Source organism: Panthera pardus, unplaced genomic scaffold (genome assembly GCF_024362965.1).
Source record: "Panthera pardus isolate Hobbes unplaced genomic scaffold, ASM2436296v1 HiC_scaffold_12, whole genome shotgun sequence".
In the NCBI taxonomy this organism is placed as follows: Eukaryota; Metazoa; Chordata; class Mammalia; order Carnivora; family Felidae; genus Panthera; species Panthera pardus.
The window spans coordinates 49,389,461-49,406,128 of record NW_026526677.1 but is presented as its reverse complement, the minus strand read 5'-3'; the positions used below and the strand labels follow the sequence as shown (position 1 = coordinate 49,406,128).

The window sequence follows — 16,668 nt, the reverse complement described above, 5'->3', positions numbered from 1 at the left end:
TTTGTGCTGGTCTTCTAGGGGATGTGCTTAGAGGGTGCAGCTGGGCAGGGCGTGGTGTAACGGCTCCATTCTCCAGTAGATAGCGCTGCTTAGCTTACTGGGATTGATCAGTGTGGCGCACATGCACTTGCATGCACCTGAGAGATGGAAATGGCTTCACCCAGCTCCCTAGTCTCTGGCACAGGAACTCTGCACTCTCACCAACCTGTGATCAAGCACCCTTCCTTTTTCTCAGGCCTCTGTCCACTCCCCACCTTTACCCTGTCCATGTCCAAGCCATCAGCTTGCCAAGCAGCACCTCCCTCCAGAGTTTTACCTCAGATGGGGATGCATTTCAAACCCCTCATTTCAGACACCCCTACAACTTGGGGAGGGTCTCACTGAGCAATGGCTGGGTGCCGGCTTGCCCCAGAGAATGTTTGTGCGATCATACGGCAGCAAGGTTCAGAGATTATGGCAAATCACAACAAACAGCTGGCACCAGGTTTCACCACATGCTGGTGTCTTTGTCCCAATACCAGCAAATGTGACTGCTCTCCGGGGTCCACTGGGACCTTTGCCTGTGTGGAGGCTGTATGGAGTGAAAGCCAAATGCTCTACACATATGGGAACCACTTCTTCCGCTGTGGCAAATGGACCCCTCAGACCCCAGTGCCTGCTCCTGGGGATTCACCTGCTTCCTCACCAGAACACTGCCAGGCACTGACCTCCAGAATTTCAGACTCTGTACTCCACTGTTTATAGAATCCTAATGGTATTGAAACCCTCTCCTTTCTCTCCGTCAATGGTTCTGGGGAACAGATTTCTTGTTCAGTCCCCTGCAAGTGCTTTCACTCTTTCTCTCTCTTTCTCTCCAACTACTTTCAGGGGAGTGCTTTTCTCTCATGATCCCAAATTGTCGCACTCTCCCCATTGCTCTTTCTCTGCCCTCTCTCCGCAAAAACAGCTTCCTACCTTCCACAGCTTTTCTCTCCCCCAGTTCACCTCTCCGCACTGGGAACTTGCTGCGTTCTGTGGCTCAAGTTATGCAGATTGTTGTGTTAATCCTCAGATCAATTTCCTAGGTGTGCAAAATGGTTTGGTGCGATCTAGCTGTGTTTCAGGGACAAGAAAACCTGAGTCTCCATGCTGCTATGCCATCTTCCCGTTTCCTCCCCTTTTAAAAATATTTATTTATTTTTGGGAGAGCACAAGCAGGGGAGGGGCAAATAGAGGGGGACAGATGATTCAAAGCAGGCTCCATGCTGACAGGCTGACAGCAGCAAGTCTGATGCGGGACTTGAACTCACGAACCGTGAGATCATGACCTGAGCCAAAGTCAGACGCTCAACCGAGTCACCCAGGTGCCCCAGGATCCCTTTTAAATGTAGCATTTTAAAGGATCTCCAAAAATATCCCCTTATTTATGTGTTTACCATTTTCCAATAAGCCTGCTTCAAGATGCTAAAGTGTAAGATGGAATGAGGTGACTGAACTAGTCCTCCAGGCTAGAGATCTGAGGCCAGTGGCAAGAACCCTGCTCTAGAATGTTTAGAGTACAGCGGCACCTGGGTGGCTCAGTCAGTTAAGCATCTGACTTCAGCTCAGGTCAGGATCTCATGGTCCATGAGTTCAAGCCCTGTGTTGGGCTCTGTGTTGACAGCTCAGAGCCTGGAACCTGCTTTAGATTCTGTCTCTCCCTCTCTCTGCCTCTCACCTGCTCACGCCTATCTCTCTCTCTCTCTCTCTCTCTCTCACAAATAAACAAACATTAAAAAAAAGTTTAGACTATTTGGAGTACATAGAGTTGCCTAAGGGTCTGTGACACCAATTTTGCTGAAATTAATCATATGAATGAGGGTTAGTTGACTCTCCTTCCATATTCCATGAGAACAGACACAAGTCCTGGTCACAACTGAGACCAGAGTAATTCAAATCAGCATGCTTCAGTGTTTGGTGTTCAACAAATGGATTAGAGATGGGCTGAGAACTGACTGCCTAGACACTTGTGACAGATGGGCAAGGCCTCAAGTGACTAGAGCTGCTAGCTCCATAGCCTCTAGCTATAAGCAAACTTCTCCCTTTATTCCAGTGAGTCATATACAAATATTATCATTTTCAAAGGTAGCAAAATATGAAAAGATCAGGAAGTCCTGATTTAAGCTGATGGCCTGGGAGATGTTTCTCTAAACGTTTCCACATTCTTGTAAAAATCTGTCAAGCTTCCCAGGACCAAAACCTTAAGCAGGGTTCAGGAATATGAAGCCTGATGTGTTCCAGAAAGCAAGAATGATTGTGTTAGAGCAGTCCACTTGCATAGGCAACATGTCCTCATTAGCCAAGAGGACTGTCATCTTAATGAAAGGCTTAGAACAAGAGCTACAAGGTAAAGACAGAAGGCTAGAGAATGTAAGGTTGATGAAGGCAGGACTTTGTCCAAATTGTCACTAGTTTTATCTTCAAAACCTAGAGAAATGCCAGGCACATTCATTCACTCAGTAAATATTTGCTGAGCACTTACCATATGTTGAACGTGCAATAGGTATTATGCAATTTGTTAAGTAAATGAACAAAATACACAAAAAGGCTACAACAAGGACACTCAACAACCCACAAAGAAGTGAACACATGACTTAATCTGATACCTCAGATGAGACTATTTTCTACCTAAACTGATCTAGACAGGGACTCTGAACAAAAAAGTCTTTTCAATCATGCATGTAGCAAACAACTTTTAACATCTATATGTGCTAGCAGATTAGGGGTAAGAAAATGAGTAAATAATCTCTGCTCTCAAACTGTTCCCATAATAGCTCAAATGAATAGAGATTATAGAGAAGAGGCAACAACAAAGCACCACAGGAGCACTGAGGAGGAATTCACTGACTCAGTCTGAGGTCATCAGAGAAGGCTCCACAGAGGAAGAGACATTTCAGCTAAGGCACACCAACTAGTGTCTAATCACAACTCATTCACTGCTTCTTTCTCGCTAATACAGCCCCGATATCATTCAGGGTAATATTACACCCAGTTCAATACTCACTTTCACAGCCTCCCTTGCACTTAAGGATGGTCATAGAACATGGTTGTAGCCTATGAGACAACAGAAGTTGTTGGGAATTTCTGGGAAAGCTTTTGTTTTCTGATACAAGAGGGAAAATACCGCTGGCATCAACCTTCCCCTCTTCTTGCCCTGAATGTAAACATAGAAAGCCTCTTGTAACCATGAGGCAACAAGTATGAATATAAAAGTCAATATGCTATGGATAACTGAGTAAAAAGTAGAATCTCAGTTCTTGATTACATTGTTGAGCAACTGAGCTAACACCAGAAACCACCAATTCTGCACTCCTTGCTAATTTGAGAGAAATAACCCCCATCTGTCTAACCCAAAGTTGATTAGATTCTCTATTACAGCAGGACCCATTCCTAACTGACACAGTGTTAAAGGAGACATTTGCCAGGCAAAACAAAAGGAAAGAGTATTTCAGGCAATGGGAATAATTTATGTAAAGCAGAAAAAGGGAAAGAAGCTGGCATATTTAGAAACAGGGACACTTTAGTGACATAATCCAAGAGGAGAGTACAGCAACAAGAAGGCCTCACCTGCTTCATCCACAGTGGTACACTTCTGGTACATGGATGTACGAAGAGTAGGTGTCCGAACATTCAACAGCCTGATTTTGTCTACTCGAGAATCAAATACACGGAGTACAGGGTCTTTATCATCATCATCATGACACATGATTTTGTTGTCAATGAAAGAAGCAAACATCTGGGTCTCTAGGAATCTTGAGAGGAAGGGCAGATATGGCTCAGGCTGGTCTGACAGAAAAGATGCCTGATTGGACCAAAAGGAAACACACAGTCATTTACAGCCTTGACCAGCAAAGGCAACACACCGAAGGGATCCAGTAGGTTAAATTTTTTCTCAAGTTTCCTAGGTCTTTATGAAAAGCAAACAGCAAAATCTCTTCATTTATTTTAACACTCATATAATTTCAGGTATCCTGAAATTTTGACACACTAGCTCAAACTTACTCAGGTGACCTACTGTGGCAACCAATCTTCCCAGAATCCTGATGTTCAACCTGCACGTGCACCTTAACCTAAGAGAGCTCTGTTTCCAGCATATATGTATAATGAAAGAAAAACTCATCTTCAGTTAAATCTTCAAGAGGGTCTGGCATATTCTCATTTCTCACCACCTCGCCAGCAGGATTACTCACTTTATCAAAGTTTTGCATCTGCTCCCTGTTGGTAAACCAGGACTCCTTATCCTGGCTGGGCTGAATAACAAACACCTCATAATCTGCAAACATCTGAGTGAAACGATTTGCAAAAACTTCCCGGATCTGAATGTTTAGCTGGTAAATCCTCAGTTCTTCCTCATCACATTGAACCTTCAGGTCCTTATTGCTGCTGGGGTCTTCACGTACTTCCAGCTACCAAAAATCAAACAACAGTTGAAAATATAAGCTTTTCCTTTATCCTCCCCAAAATGCAACTCATCCGTTCCACCCCCACCCCCCTTCCAGTGGTCACTTACTTCACAGCAAATGGAGAAAAGAAACAAAAGAGAAAAATATCAGAAGGAAAAAAAGAAAGAGATTCTGACATGCAGAAGAGAAAAATGAGGGTGTTCCACTTGCAGGTACCCAGGAACTTAATGAAAATAGAGATTAAGATTACAGGCAGAGAGAGATTCAGCAATAAAAGAAAAGCTGCTACTTATCTTGAGGGTCAGAGAAAGGAGGGAATCTGGGAAGTCAATGAGAAAATGATAATGCAAAGCAACAGAGTAAGACTCTGGCTCTCCCTTCATCTCTTTGATTTTCTCCCCCACATCACTCTCCTTATCTTTCTCCCTAAGAACTTTTCCTTACTGTGTCCAACCTCTCTAAATATTTCCCTGCTCCTCTTTAGCCACAATTAAAAAAAAAACAAAAAACAAAAAGTCTGCTCTACTACCTAAATAGAACAGGAAAATGAAATGTTTCACACTTCACTAAAAAAAAAAAAAAAAAAAAAGCCAAAGTGATTACATTGTCCCATTTGCTTATACATAATTTATAAAAATAATTTAACAGTGAGAATGGAGGAGGGTGAAGAGATGAGTAAAAAACTACAGAAAGCTGACAGTCTCATCAAAGTCAAGAAATGAAAAACTAACTTCATCCCCAAAAGAGCATAGGACTAACATTCAAGAGTGATGAGGGAGCTAGGGGCAGGCTGAGAGCAAAATGTAGGCTAACAGCATTCCCCACCCCCCAAGTGGGACATGTATATATAATATTTCTTGGACACTCCAAGCTACCCCAAAACAGGAAAGGACAAAAAACCGAAATGGTTAAACTGGTAAGAGTCTCCACCAGTTTACCAGAAAAAGGCAATCCCATCATAGCCTAAAGTCTAAGAACTCCCAACTGTCTTAATGTTAATGCTTTGCTAGAGGGAAAAACAACCTTAGCTTGACAATAGTAGGCCTCCAGGACGTGTTTAGCATGTAAAAGTCTCTTTGGAAACTCCTATCTCCTCCCCTCCCCCCTCCATAAACCGGTCACCCTACACACACACACACACACACACACACACACACACACACACACACACACACACTTATAGTACAGCTCTTTCTGCTCACAGGTCCTGTCCCCGTGCTTTAATAAAATCACTTTTTTGTACCAAAGACATCTTCAAGAATTCTGTCCTGGCTGATAGCTCTGGACCACCCCACCATTACCCCAAAATTTAATCATAAGGCACCCAGTGTGTGGGGCGATGAGTCTTTTCATCTGGACTCTGAGTTTTGGTGTAAATTTGGTGAGCCCTTTCTCTTTTCCTCCTTTACTCTCATGGTCTTTTGGAACACTTTCATGTTGGCTGCAATCCTCTAGCCTGTGGCTACTCTATGGGGTAGCCTGCCTTCTGACTGTTAAGTTAGTACCCTGGCTGGAATGGTAATAAGACCCAGAAACTTGATGCCCTCTCTTTATTCCTGTCCTTATACAAAGTTGTCTCTCTTGGGCACAGGACAGCCACCTAAATCACCAAGATGGCTACCAATCTTAAGACTCCCGTGTGAAGTTCCCTCCTCAAGGTCTCTGGTCCAACAGCTTCTGGCCTTGAGATCTCCACTGGCCAAAACCAGTACCCAAATGAATTAAAACCCTACCGGGGACCATTTCCTAAGGAAGTTGGCTATAAAGACTGTGTGTGTTGGAACCTTACTAAGATCATAATAGATTTCTATCTGTGCTGCTTTCCATCAATGTCCTCTATCAACTACTACTTAAATTACAAAATTGGGGAATTCCTCCTTGTAAAACTTTTCCAGTGTTTTCCATGGGTTACAAAATGGTGGTTTCTTGGCCTTCTCAGCAAGGCAAACTTGGTCCAAACGCCAGGCACCCATCTGTAGCCTAGGATGCAAAGTGCAAGCAGGGGGACGCTAGCATCCCTCCTTCAGGAGCCCTTAATCGACTGATTGGTGGTCATAGTGATTTCGTTCGAGGGACACTTGGGGTTGCTTTGACACCAGGAACCTCTGACATATCCTGCGCATGGGATACCACCCAGGAATCAGGGGGATTCTCAGGGGTAATGGACCTTCTTTCTACTTTCTCTCTACTTTTCTGTCTAGGAACAGGGGAGCTTCTCCTCAGTCCCCAAGGACTCTCTCTTGGGATGCCTTTTAACCCAGTGGAAATAATTTGGTTTGCAAAATGTAGAAAAGAACTGATCTCCTATAACACTGCATGGCCTTAGTAAACAGGGCAAATGGATGGAGGTACCCTAGGTCCAGGCCTTCATGGCTCTACCCGGACCCAAGAGCCTCTTGCACAATGTGTTTGGTCAGTAACCAGGCCAGTAAACTCCCTCCTGATATACTGGATGATAACTGTCTAAACGGGCCTCCTCCTGATAGTACCCAGGTTGCTGGAGGAAACACAGGCCATCCCTGACAAAGGGGATGCTCTTTCTCTTTTTATTTTTAATTTTTTTAATGTTTATTTATTTTTGAGAGAGAGACAGAGACAGAGTACAAGCAGGGAGGGACAGAGAGAGAGTGAAACACAGAATCCAAGGCAGGTTCCAGGCTCCAAGCTGTCAGTACACAGCCCAACGCAAGGCTTGAACCCACGAACCATGAGATCATGACCTGAGCCAAAGTCAGACGCTTAACTGACTAACCCACCCAGGCGCCCTGGGATGCTCTTTCTCTTAAGTGGACACATATGAAACAACTCAGCGTTTATTTAAACTAATTTAAGTGTGCTGGTTTAATTAAAATAGACATGTCTTCAGAGTTATCAGCATTAAATATGAAACTTGTATTCTACCAAGGTTTACTAAAGGTCAAATAAGCTCATGTTATCTCTGTTGCAATTTGTTAGCAAAAAGATGACTTAAAATGATGGTTAATTTTGTCTGTTTCAAAGTTTTCATGGGTAATTGTTAAGAGCTTTCAAAGTCTTTGGTAACCTGAAACTTTGAAGTTTTGCTTGCACAATAAACGAGATTAAATTCATTGGACATCTAGGTCTTTTCCAAATAGGATAGAGTGCTAAAACTTTGATTACTGAACATAGGTTTGTGCTTTTAACTCCTTATTGCAGAGAAACTAAGGCTATTTGGGTCTATTGGAAAACATGCTTTGTGCTTAACTGGTTCATGAATTTGCCCTCTAAAGAACTCTGGTGTAATGGTTTATGATTGGTTACTAAGTTTTCATTGGAGACTAAGGTTTCCAAGAGTTAAAATTCTGCTAAATGTACTTAAGACTGATGGAAATAAGAAAAGCCAACTCCATATGTAGGTAAGTAGGAGATAATATAAAAAATATATAAGGAATGGAAATATATTTTTTGTTGAAGGTAAAAGAAAATAATTTTGTCCTAAATGAGATTGGTTGGAGAGAAATGGCTTGGGACAAAATTTGAAGGCAAAGGAAAGCTGTAGAAGGTTCATGAAGGAAAATCTTGAAAAGGAATTTATGTGTAGTCAGGATGGACTAAGGTTGAGATTAATATACTTTAAAAGTACACTGGGGGGCACCCTAGTGGCTCAATCAGTTGAGCATCCAACTTCAGCTCAGGTCATAGTCTCACAGTTCATGGGTTCGAGCCCCGAGTTGGGCTCAGTGTTGACAGCTCAGAGCCTGGAGCCTGCTTCGGATTCTGTCTGTCTCTCTCTCTCTCTCTCTCTCTCTCTCTCTCTCTCTCTGTCCCTTCCCCTACTCATGCTCTGTCTCTCTCTCAAAAATAAACATTAAAAAAAAATAAAAATTTTTTAAAAACTTAAAAAGTACACTGGTATAAGGTTGAAATTCTGTTTTTCTCTCTTTTCAAAAGACAAAGTTTTCTTAGATTGTTGATCTGCTCTCATTAAGAAAATGTAAACAAAGGTTACATTAGGTGATATTACGTTTCATCTTTATCAGGTCTTTGATTACTTAAAATTGCTCATATTAAAGGAGCTAGGTTTTGCTAACAACTGTATAATACTACCTATTTGCCTTTAGGATTTCTTATTGCCAGCTTGGGTAAAGAAATAAGATTTGTAATGATCTGTAATCCTATTTAGGATGTGCTTTATAACTTTCTAAATTTTAACAAACTTCCCAGGATTTAAAGGGTAAATGAAGTCTTTTTGACCAATTAGGCCTTTTTATTTTATATGCTAAGTTACTTGGAAAAGCATTGTCAAATAATGGTTAACCTTAGGTTGTATTGCATGTGTAAATGCTATAACTGCTCAAATATATATGAAATTCCTAAAGTTTTAATGCTTTATCACTTGATATTCCGATTATTGAAATGTGTTACAGAAATAACCGAATTTCCTTGTCAACTGCATCATAATGAACTCTCATCAGATCTTTAACAATGTCCATTTCTGATATTTTGTCACTTATAATTGTTCTTATTCTCTCACAAAACTGCTTCATCTTCAAGGAGATTCATAAAAGGGACTTTTAGAACAAATATTTGACATCTTTAAGATTAATACTAACATGGGTAAGAACTTCCAGAACTAAAAACTGCATTCAAACTGAACAAGAATTAGGAACATGGGACTAAATAAACCAAAGAAGATTATAGTTTTTGTGATTCGTTCGAAATATTGCTGGTTCTCTAATGTTTGCTCTTCCAGATTAAGTAAACTTCCTTTTGAGATATGTATAACATACAGAGATGTCATAAAGTATTCATTTGTAAACTGAAGCATTTATCTTTTCTCTCTACCTAAACCCTCTGAAATTAAAAACCTCTCAGTATTCTTTCTTTCATGGCAATTACAATTGTTTGCATAAGTTCAATAGGAATCTGTTCATCTTGTAACAGGACACCACTGGAAATACTGGTTATTTTACCAAGGCTTTAACTAGAATGTCCTATTTGAATGACATGCATAGACTCAGATATGACCCTAAAGCTTTAAGGAACCAAGGTTGAACTTATGAAACAGAACGATAACGCCCCTTGGAAATGTTGGCCTGACACCTTGTTTACAGAGTTCCCAACAGCCTTACCACGTGAGTAAAGAATGTCACTTCCTGACAGGTGCAGGAACCTCAGGATATCTTGGGGACCTTGTGAAGAGGAATTCTCCCAAATCTACAGGTATTGCAGGCATGTCTGATGGCAAGTACTTCACTTGGCTTCTGGCCTAGAGAGGCAACTAAAAGTTCAATCTGGAGATTTCTTATAAAAAGGCTCCAGCAAAACAAACTGTAAAAGATCCTTATGATCAATTGCTATTCTTGCTGAGTTTATGTAAATAATTAGGCCAAGTTTGTTAAAACTGAACTTGTACTACAAACAAAGTCTTGATTTGGCTGTTTCTGGAAATGAAGGTTTTTTGAGAGAAAAACGATGTTTCAATAACGCACCGTTATGGATGTTAAATTCTAGTTCTGATGGTCTTTAAATGTTTGTTGTTTGCCTAAACTAGACAACTTGAGGTAAAATTCAGAAAAACTGTCACAATAGCACAGGTATGGACAATCTCCTTGCTTGTCATTCTGTGAGAAAAAAGACCCCATGGACATATTATTTAAACAACTGGAAAATGGGATGGATTCCCTCAACAACTACATATAAAAAGACTTTTCTCACTGTAAACCTATCAATAGATAAAGACTATAGTATTTTACTAAATTATTCACTTGAGGCCAGGTTAATTCATAAACCTCTAAATATTGCAAAACATATCCTTTCCAAACCCAATCTGACAGTTACTAGAAACCCACCCCATATAAATCCAAAAGACCTGGTTTAGTTAAAGGATTAAAAGTCTAATACAGCAGGGGGCTTAACTCCAAAATGAAAAGGCCCCTATTGGGTCATATTATATACTCCCAATGCAGTAAAATTAGAGAGGCATTCTTCATAGGTTCCCATATCTAAATAAAATCTATACCCCCTTTACAGGGAATCAATAAGGAAACTAATGTGCCTTCTTATTCCTGTGAACCTGTGGAAAAGCTCAAATTTCTCTTATGATGGTTGTACCTTCCTTTTACATTCTCCTTTCCCCAATTTCTACTAACAATTCCTTCTTACAATGAGCCGTTCAAAAGGATCACCACAGACATGTGAGTTACAAACCAGAAAGACCAATTGGATTCCTGCTGCCTGTTCCCACTCCCATCTGAGGATGGTTCAAGTCTCACATCTAAAAATCTCACTGGCAGCACTGGCAGACACAGGGTTTGTAATGTGCTCTAACCATTAACCTGTATTTTTCTTGTTTCTATAAAAGTACATCTTATTAATTACCTAATTGCTTATTACACAAGAGTCTATAGGATGGCTGTTTACCACCTACTACACAGTTAAAGCCTTAAATGACTCTCAAAATAACATTATATTAAATACTAAAATAACTCAAATGCCTAAAACAGTTCTACAAAACAGGATGGCATTTAGATGTTTTAATTGCTGCACAAGGTAGAACTTATACTTTCATAAAAACAAAATGCTGGGGTGCCTGGGTGGCTCAGTCAGTTAAGCATCCGACTTCGGTTCAGGTCATGATCTCACAGTTCGTGAGTTCAAGCCCCACATCGGGCTCTGTGCTGACAGCTCAGAGCCTTAAGCTTGCTTCTGATTCTGTGTCTCCCTCTCTCTCTGCCCCTCCCCTACTCGCATTCTGTCTCTCTCAAAAATGAATAAACATTAAAAAAATTAAAAACAAAACAAAATGCTGTGTATACATTCCAAATTACCACAAAAATATTTCTGGATTTCTAACTGACATGAATACTCAAATTGGTGCTTTAAACATCCCTCTCTTTCCTTTAATGATTGGTTAAACTCTTGGACTGGATGATTTCTGTCAGCTACCAAAGGACTTTCATTTGGGCCAATCTTTCTAGTTATTCTAATTATGTTTTGCTATTTTCTCCCATGCCTCTCTGCCTGGTGCCAAGACTCCATCACTGCAATAACTTCAAGCTAACAGATGATCCTTTCTACTCAAGGAGGTTCATACATGTTGCCCACGTTGGATTCAGCTGCCTCTATGTTTTTGTAACCCTCCCTACATGTTCCCCAAGTGACCAATATTGACCCATACAGGTAGGGACAACTCTACGCCCCTACTCAACAGGAAGAAGCTACAGAAGATGAGGCCTTCCACCTTCAGCAACCTTAAAGATGTAATGGTCAAAATTGTTCAGGGGGGATATGATGAGGGAGTGTCAGGCAAGCTGAGGGCAAAATACAGGCTGGTACCACCACCACCGCCCCCCACCACCCAAGGTGGAATATGTGTGATATTCCTCAGACACTCCTGGCTACCCAAGAACAAAGGAAAGGGTTTTAAGTGCTTGCCATGGTAATGTGGGAAATTAAGGCAAATGAAAAATTAAATTCCTTTACTGCCTACAGCCCATTGACAAGTCCTTGAGACTGGCATAGTGACCTCCCTCTAAGAACTCAGCTGCCTCAAGGATGAAACTCTGCTGGGGTGTAAAAGACAACCTTGGCTTAACATTATCCCAATCTCAAGGATCCTGTAAATCTACTTACTTTATCTCAACTGCCCCAAGATATATGCCAGCAATCATACTCCAAGCTTCTGACCCCTCAATATACATCTGAAGGGTCTCATGACTGAGGTTTTATTAAATGGTAACAAATGGTATTTCCCTCACAACAGCTAGGCCCTCAAGTTCCTGGAAACCTTGCTTCCAAAATTCCTTGGAGACTTACTCTATCCCTGACCCCCTTCCAACCTGATGATACCTAATGAGTTACCCATCATGACCCCAGTGCAGCTCTTCCTGCCCACAAGTCCTGTCCCTGTGTTTTAATAAAATCACCATTTTGCACCAATGATGCCTTCAAGAATTCTTTCTTGGTTGTCAGCTCCAGACCCCATGAACCCCCCATCACCCTCAAAACTTCATCAAGAGGACCAGGATCTAGCCTCAGCTAAGCCACTTACCAGGCATTTAATCTTGGGCCACTCAGGCTCTCTAAGCCTTGGTTTCTTGAGCTATAAAGGAGTTAACAATATCTGCCCTGTATGCTATAGGTTGCCATGAAATTCACAGGGCAATGGATTTTAAAGAGGTCTGAACACAAAGATTACCACTGTCATCCCTCCAAGTCACTCTGCTGTCGTGTTCACAAAGAATGACAGTAGGCTCTCCTTGATGTCCAGGTGAGAAGCTACCCAAATTTAGATCTATATAGCATTTACTAAGATAATATATGCAAGAGCTAAATCCAGTCTCCCACACAAGAGCATTCTTTCACTGCTTGAAAATAAGCCTTGCCCTGAACTAGGTGCTTTCTCATCTCACACTTTATTTCAGCAGGACAGCCCCCTAGCACAGACCAAGCCTGTCACAAACTCATATACAGCATCTTACCTTTTCCAGACTCACACCAGTCCTCTTAACCAAGGCTTGCAGCCGGGCAATAGTTTCATTCTCCTTGAGGAGCTCGTAGGAATGCAAAGGGGAGCCTGCGATGTTCCCATTCCTCTTGTCAGAGACAAGCTCAGAGGCCCGAAGCCTCTTCAGCTTGGAGGCACTCTCGCTGCAATGAAGGTTTCCTTCAGGGGGAATGCCAAATGCCATGAGAATCTCAGAGACTTCCTGGACAAATTCCAATTTGTTGGGAAACTGAGGCAGGTCCTCTGGCAGCTCAATGAAGTGGTTGTCAATGTCCACAAAGCAGAGGTTAGCCTGGCAGTCAAAACAGGATGAGTATGAACAACTCCAGAGCATTAAGAAGAAGCTTCAGAAAGGATAATGAACAGGAGAGGGAAGAGGAAATATTTGAAATAGGCATATATGAGATATGATATAAAGAAGGTGGGGCTCAGGAAGGAAATAGACCTAGGTTCCAATCTTCCCCTGCCACTTTCTAGGGAAAGTTACTTAATCTTCTGATTCTGTCTCCTCAGTTACGAATGTTATAAAGAGATAAAAACACTTATCTTAGAGAGGGGTAGGGATTCTGTGATGACACAGATGTTGAGCATCTAGTGCAAAATCCACACATACAGTAAATGCTCATAAAATGTTTGATGAATTCATGAATTCTTATAATAGTAAAAAGAACACCAGGAGTGAGTCAAAAAGTCTAGGTTCCATATCTCACTCCATCACTATCTCCTTTTATGACCCTGAGCATACCATCATCCTTTTCTGAGCCTTAGTCCTGATTTGTAAGATTTGGTGGCTGCTCTTACTGATTTCTGTGATTCCTTCTGGTTTTAAGGTTGCTTTTGAGAGGACCTACAGAGACAGCACTCATACACTGCTAGTGAGGTAGGTAATCTAGATTAACATAGAACAGTTTGGTAATAGCCATCTATCCTCATTTTATAGACAAAACTGACATAAAGAGGTTAAGTAACTTGTTCAAAGTCACACAGCTAGTAAGTAGTAGAACTGAGATCTAAACTCCTCTAGCCTGACTTCAGACATACACTCAAGCTCTTAACCATCCACCCTTCTCCTTAGAGGTCTTACGCATTTCTTATTCAATTTAACTTAAATATATTATAGTTCCTATTCCCGTTGGAATTTCTTTGTAGCAATACATTAGAAAAGGCTTTTTAAAAAATATTTATCTCGGGATGCCTGGTGGTTCAGTTGGCTGAGCGTCTGACTTCGGCTTAGGTCATGATCTTGCGGTTCCTGAGTTTGAGCCCCCCATCAGGCTCTCTGCTGTTAGCACGGAGCCCATTTTGAATCCTTTGTCCCCCTCTCCCTGCCCTTCACCTGCTGGTGCTCTCACACACTCTCTCTCTCAGAAATAAACATTAAATATATATATATATATATATATATATATATATATATATATATATATTTATCTTATAACCATGAACCTGTCTAGCTAGCCAAGACAACTATTATTTCCTCCACTGCAGTGTTTAAATGCTTAAGAGTATTTCTGTTTTGTTCATAACAGAAATGATAATATTACCTATACCATAAATTTGAGGATTATGAGACAATAAATGTTGAGATTTATAGCTAGGCTCAAAGTACATAACAAATGCCAATTAACATTGTTATCACTGTGGAATAACTTCAATCAATGGATATCATAACAATATTACTAGGTAGAAAAATTCCATATTGAAAAGATGCTAATAATGCCCCTACTTATTTGTAAGTTTAATGTAATTTTTTTCAAAATCCCAGATTTTTGTTTTAAAAGGAGTGTCTGATGAACTGATTCTGAATTTTGCCTGAAAAAATAAAACAGCCAAGAAAATTTTAAGAAAACACTTGCCTTACTGAATTCTAATATAAACATAAAACAGTAATCTGTTGGAAAAAGAGAATCTTGGGGTACCTGGGTGGCTCAGTCAGTTAAGCGTCTGACTTCGGCTCAGGTCATGATCTCACAGTTCGTGAGTTCGAGCCCCGCGTCGGGTCCTGTGCTGACAGCTCAGAGCCTGGAGCCTGCTTCAGACTCTGTGTTTCCCTCTCTCTTTCTGCCCCTTCCCCACTCACGTTCTCTCTCCAAAATAAATAAACATTAAAAAAAAAAAAAATGAGAATCTTGAACAGACCCATTTATTGTGGATGGATTGTTGAATAAATGTTTCGGGGACAATGGCTGTACATTTAGAAATGTTAAAATAGAATACCATACTCAAAAATAAATTTAAGATTGAAGCTTTAAATATAAAAAACAGGGGTGCCTATGTGGCTCAGTTGGTTAAGTGTCCAACTTTGACCCAGGTCTTGCTCTCACAGTTTGTGAGTTTGAACCCTGTGTCAGGCTCTGTGCTGAGAGCTCAGAGCCTGGAGCCTGCTTCAGATTCTGTGTCTCCCTCTCTCTCTGCCCCTTTCCCACTCACGTTCTGTCTCTCTCTTTCAAAAATAAATAAACACTTAAAAATAATAAAAAAAAAAAAAGCTACCTTATTTTCTCAAAAAGAGTATCTTTTAGAGATACAAACTGAATATATTTCAATAACATAATAATGCTGTGTGAGATCTGTTTCAAAATAATCAAGTAAGGTGAGTGGGGAGGAGGAGGGTAGAGAAAGAAAAGTGGCCATGAGTTGATGATTGTCATAAAACAATGGATGCTAGTCCCTTTACTCTTACACGTGTTCAACATTTTCCATTAAAAAAGTTAAAAAAAGTTAAATAAACCCACAAGGCGCGCCTGGGTGGCTCAGTCGGTTGGGTGTCCGACTTCAGCTCAGGTCATGATCCCGCAGTCCGTGAGTTTGGGCCCCGCGTCAGGCTCTGTGCTGACAGCTCAGAGCCTGGAGCCTGCTTTAAATTCTGGGTCTCCCTCTCTCTCTGCCCCTCCCCTACTCATGCTCTGTCTGTCTGTCTGTCTCTCTCTCTCTCTCTGTCAAAAATAAATAAACAAACATTAAAAAAAATTAAATAAACCCACAAAAGCATTAAAAGAAACTATAAAAAGTTACTATTCTATCTTAAGGTGGAATGGGCTTCCTAAACTTTATATAGAGCTAAAAACAAAGGTAAATACTGCCATAAAAAAATTAAAAGATAAGCAATCTAGGAAACAGTAATTGTTATGTATAACATGTAAAAGGTTAATAACCAAAGAAATCATTAAGATAAAAATAAATTCACCCAACTGAAAAGTAGAAATTGGTTATGGAAGGCAAACACAGAAGAACTTTCTTTCACCTGATTAACATCAAATATATGAAAAGATGTTCAATTTTGCTAATAATCTAAGAAATAAAAACAAAATACTTTTCATCTACTGTGCTGACAAAAGATTTACAAGATTTATAATGTCCAATGCCAGCCAAATAACAGGAAAACAAACATCTCAAACACTGTTATTACGAATGTAAACTGGCAGCACCTGGGTGGCTCAATGAGTGAAGCATCCAACTTCGGCTCAGGCCATGATCTCGCAGTTCTTGAGTTCGAGCCCCACATCAGGCTCTGTGCTGACAGCTCAAGAGCCTGGAGCCTGCTTTGGATTCTGTGTCTCCCTCTCTCTCTCTGCCCCTGCCCTGCTCTCATTCTGTCTCTCTCTCAAAAATAAACATTAAAAAAAACTTAAAAAACAAACCAAAAAAAAGGAATGTAAATGGAAAACTTTCTGAGGACAATCTTAAAGACATTCTTTTCCTGCCCAATCCAAGAACTAGAAAATTACCAGATACTTTATCTATCTAATCCTCCCCAATACCATCCCCAACCTATAC

The 16,668-nt window shown here is 40.7% G+C and overlaps 1 protein-coding gene across 5 annotated transcripts in view; it reads right to left on the bottom strand.

The window, feature by feature from the left end:
* DENND5A (DENN domain containing 5A) overlaps positions 1 to 16,668 on the bottom strand; it is a 118,691-nt gene that overhangs the window by 42,991 nt on the left and 59,032 nt on the right. For 2 of the 5 annotated variants that reach the window (XM_019456253.2, XM_019456255.2), the window contains 4 exons: positions 12,866 to 13,183; positions 4,209 to 4,424; positions 3,586 to 3,820; positions 3,023 to 3,172 (listed from right to left, as the gene is read on the bottom strand). In XM_019456253.2, the coding sequence (XP_019311798.1) occupies positions 3,023 to 3,172; positions 3,586 to 3,820; positions 4,209 to 4,424; positions 12,866 to 13,183 (919 nt within the window). The remainder of the gene's footprint in view (positions 1 to 3,022; positions 3,173 to 3,585; positions 3,821 to 4,208; positions 4,425 to 12,865; positions 13,184 to 16,668) is intronic. The other 3 variants (XM_019456256.2, XM_019456258.2, XM_019456254.2) reach the window with 2 other exon arrangements.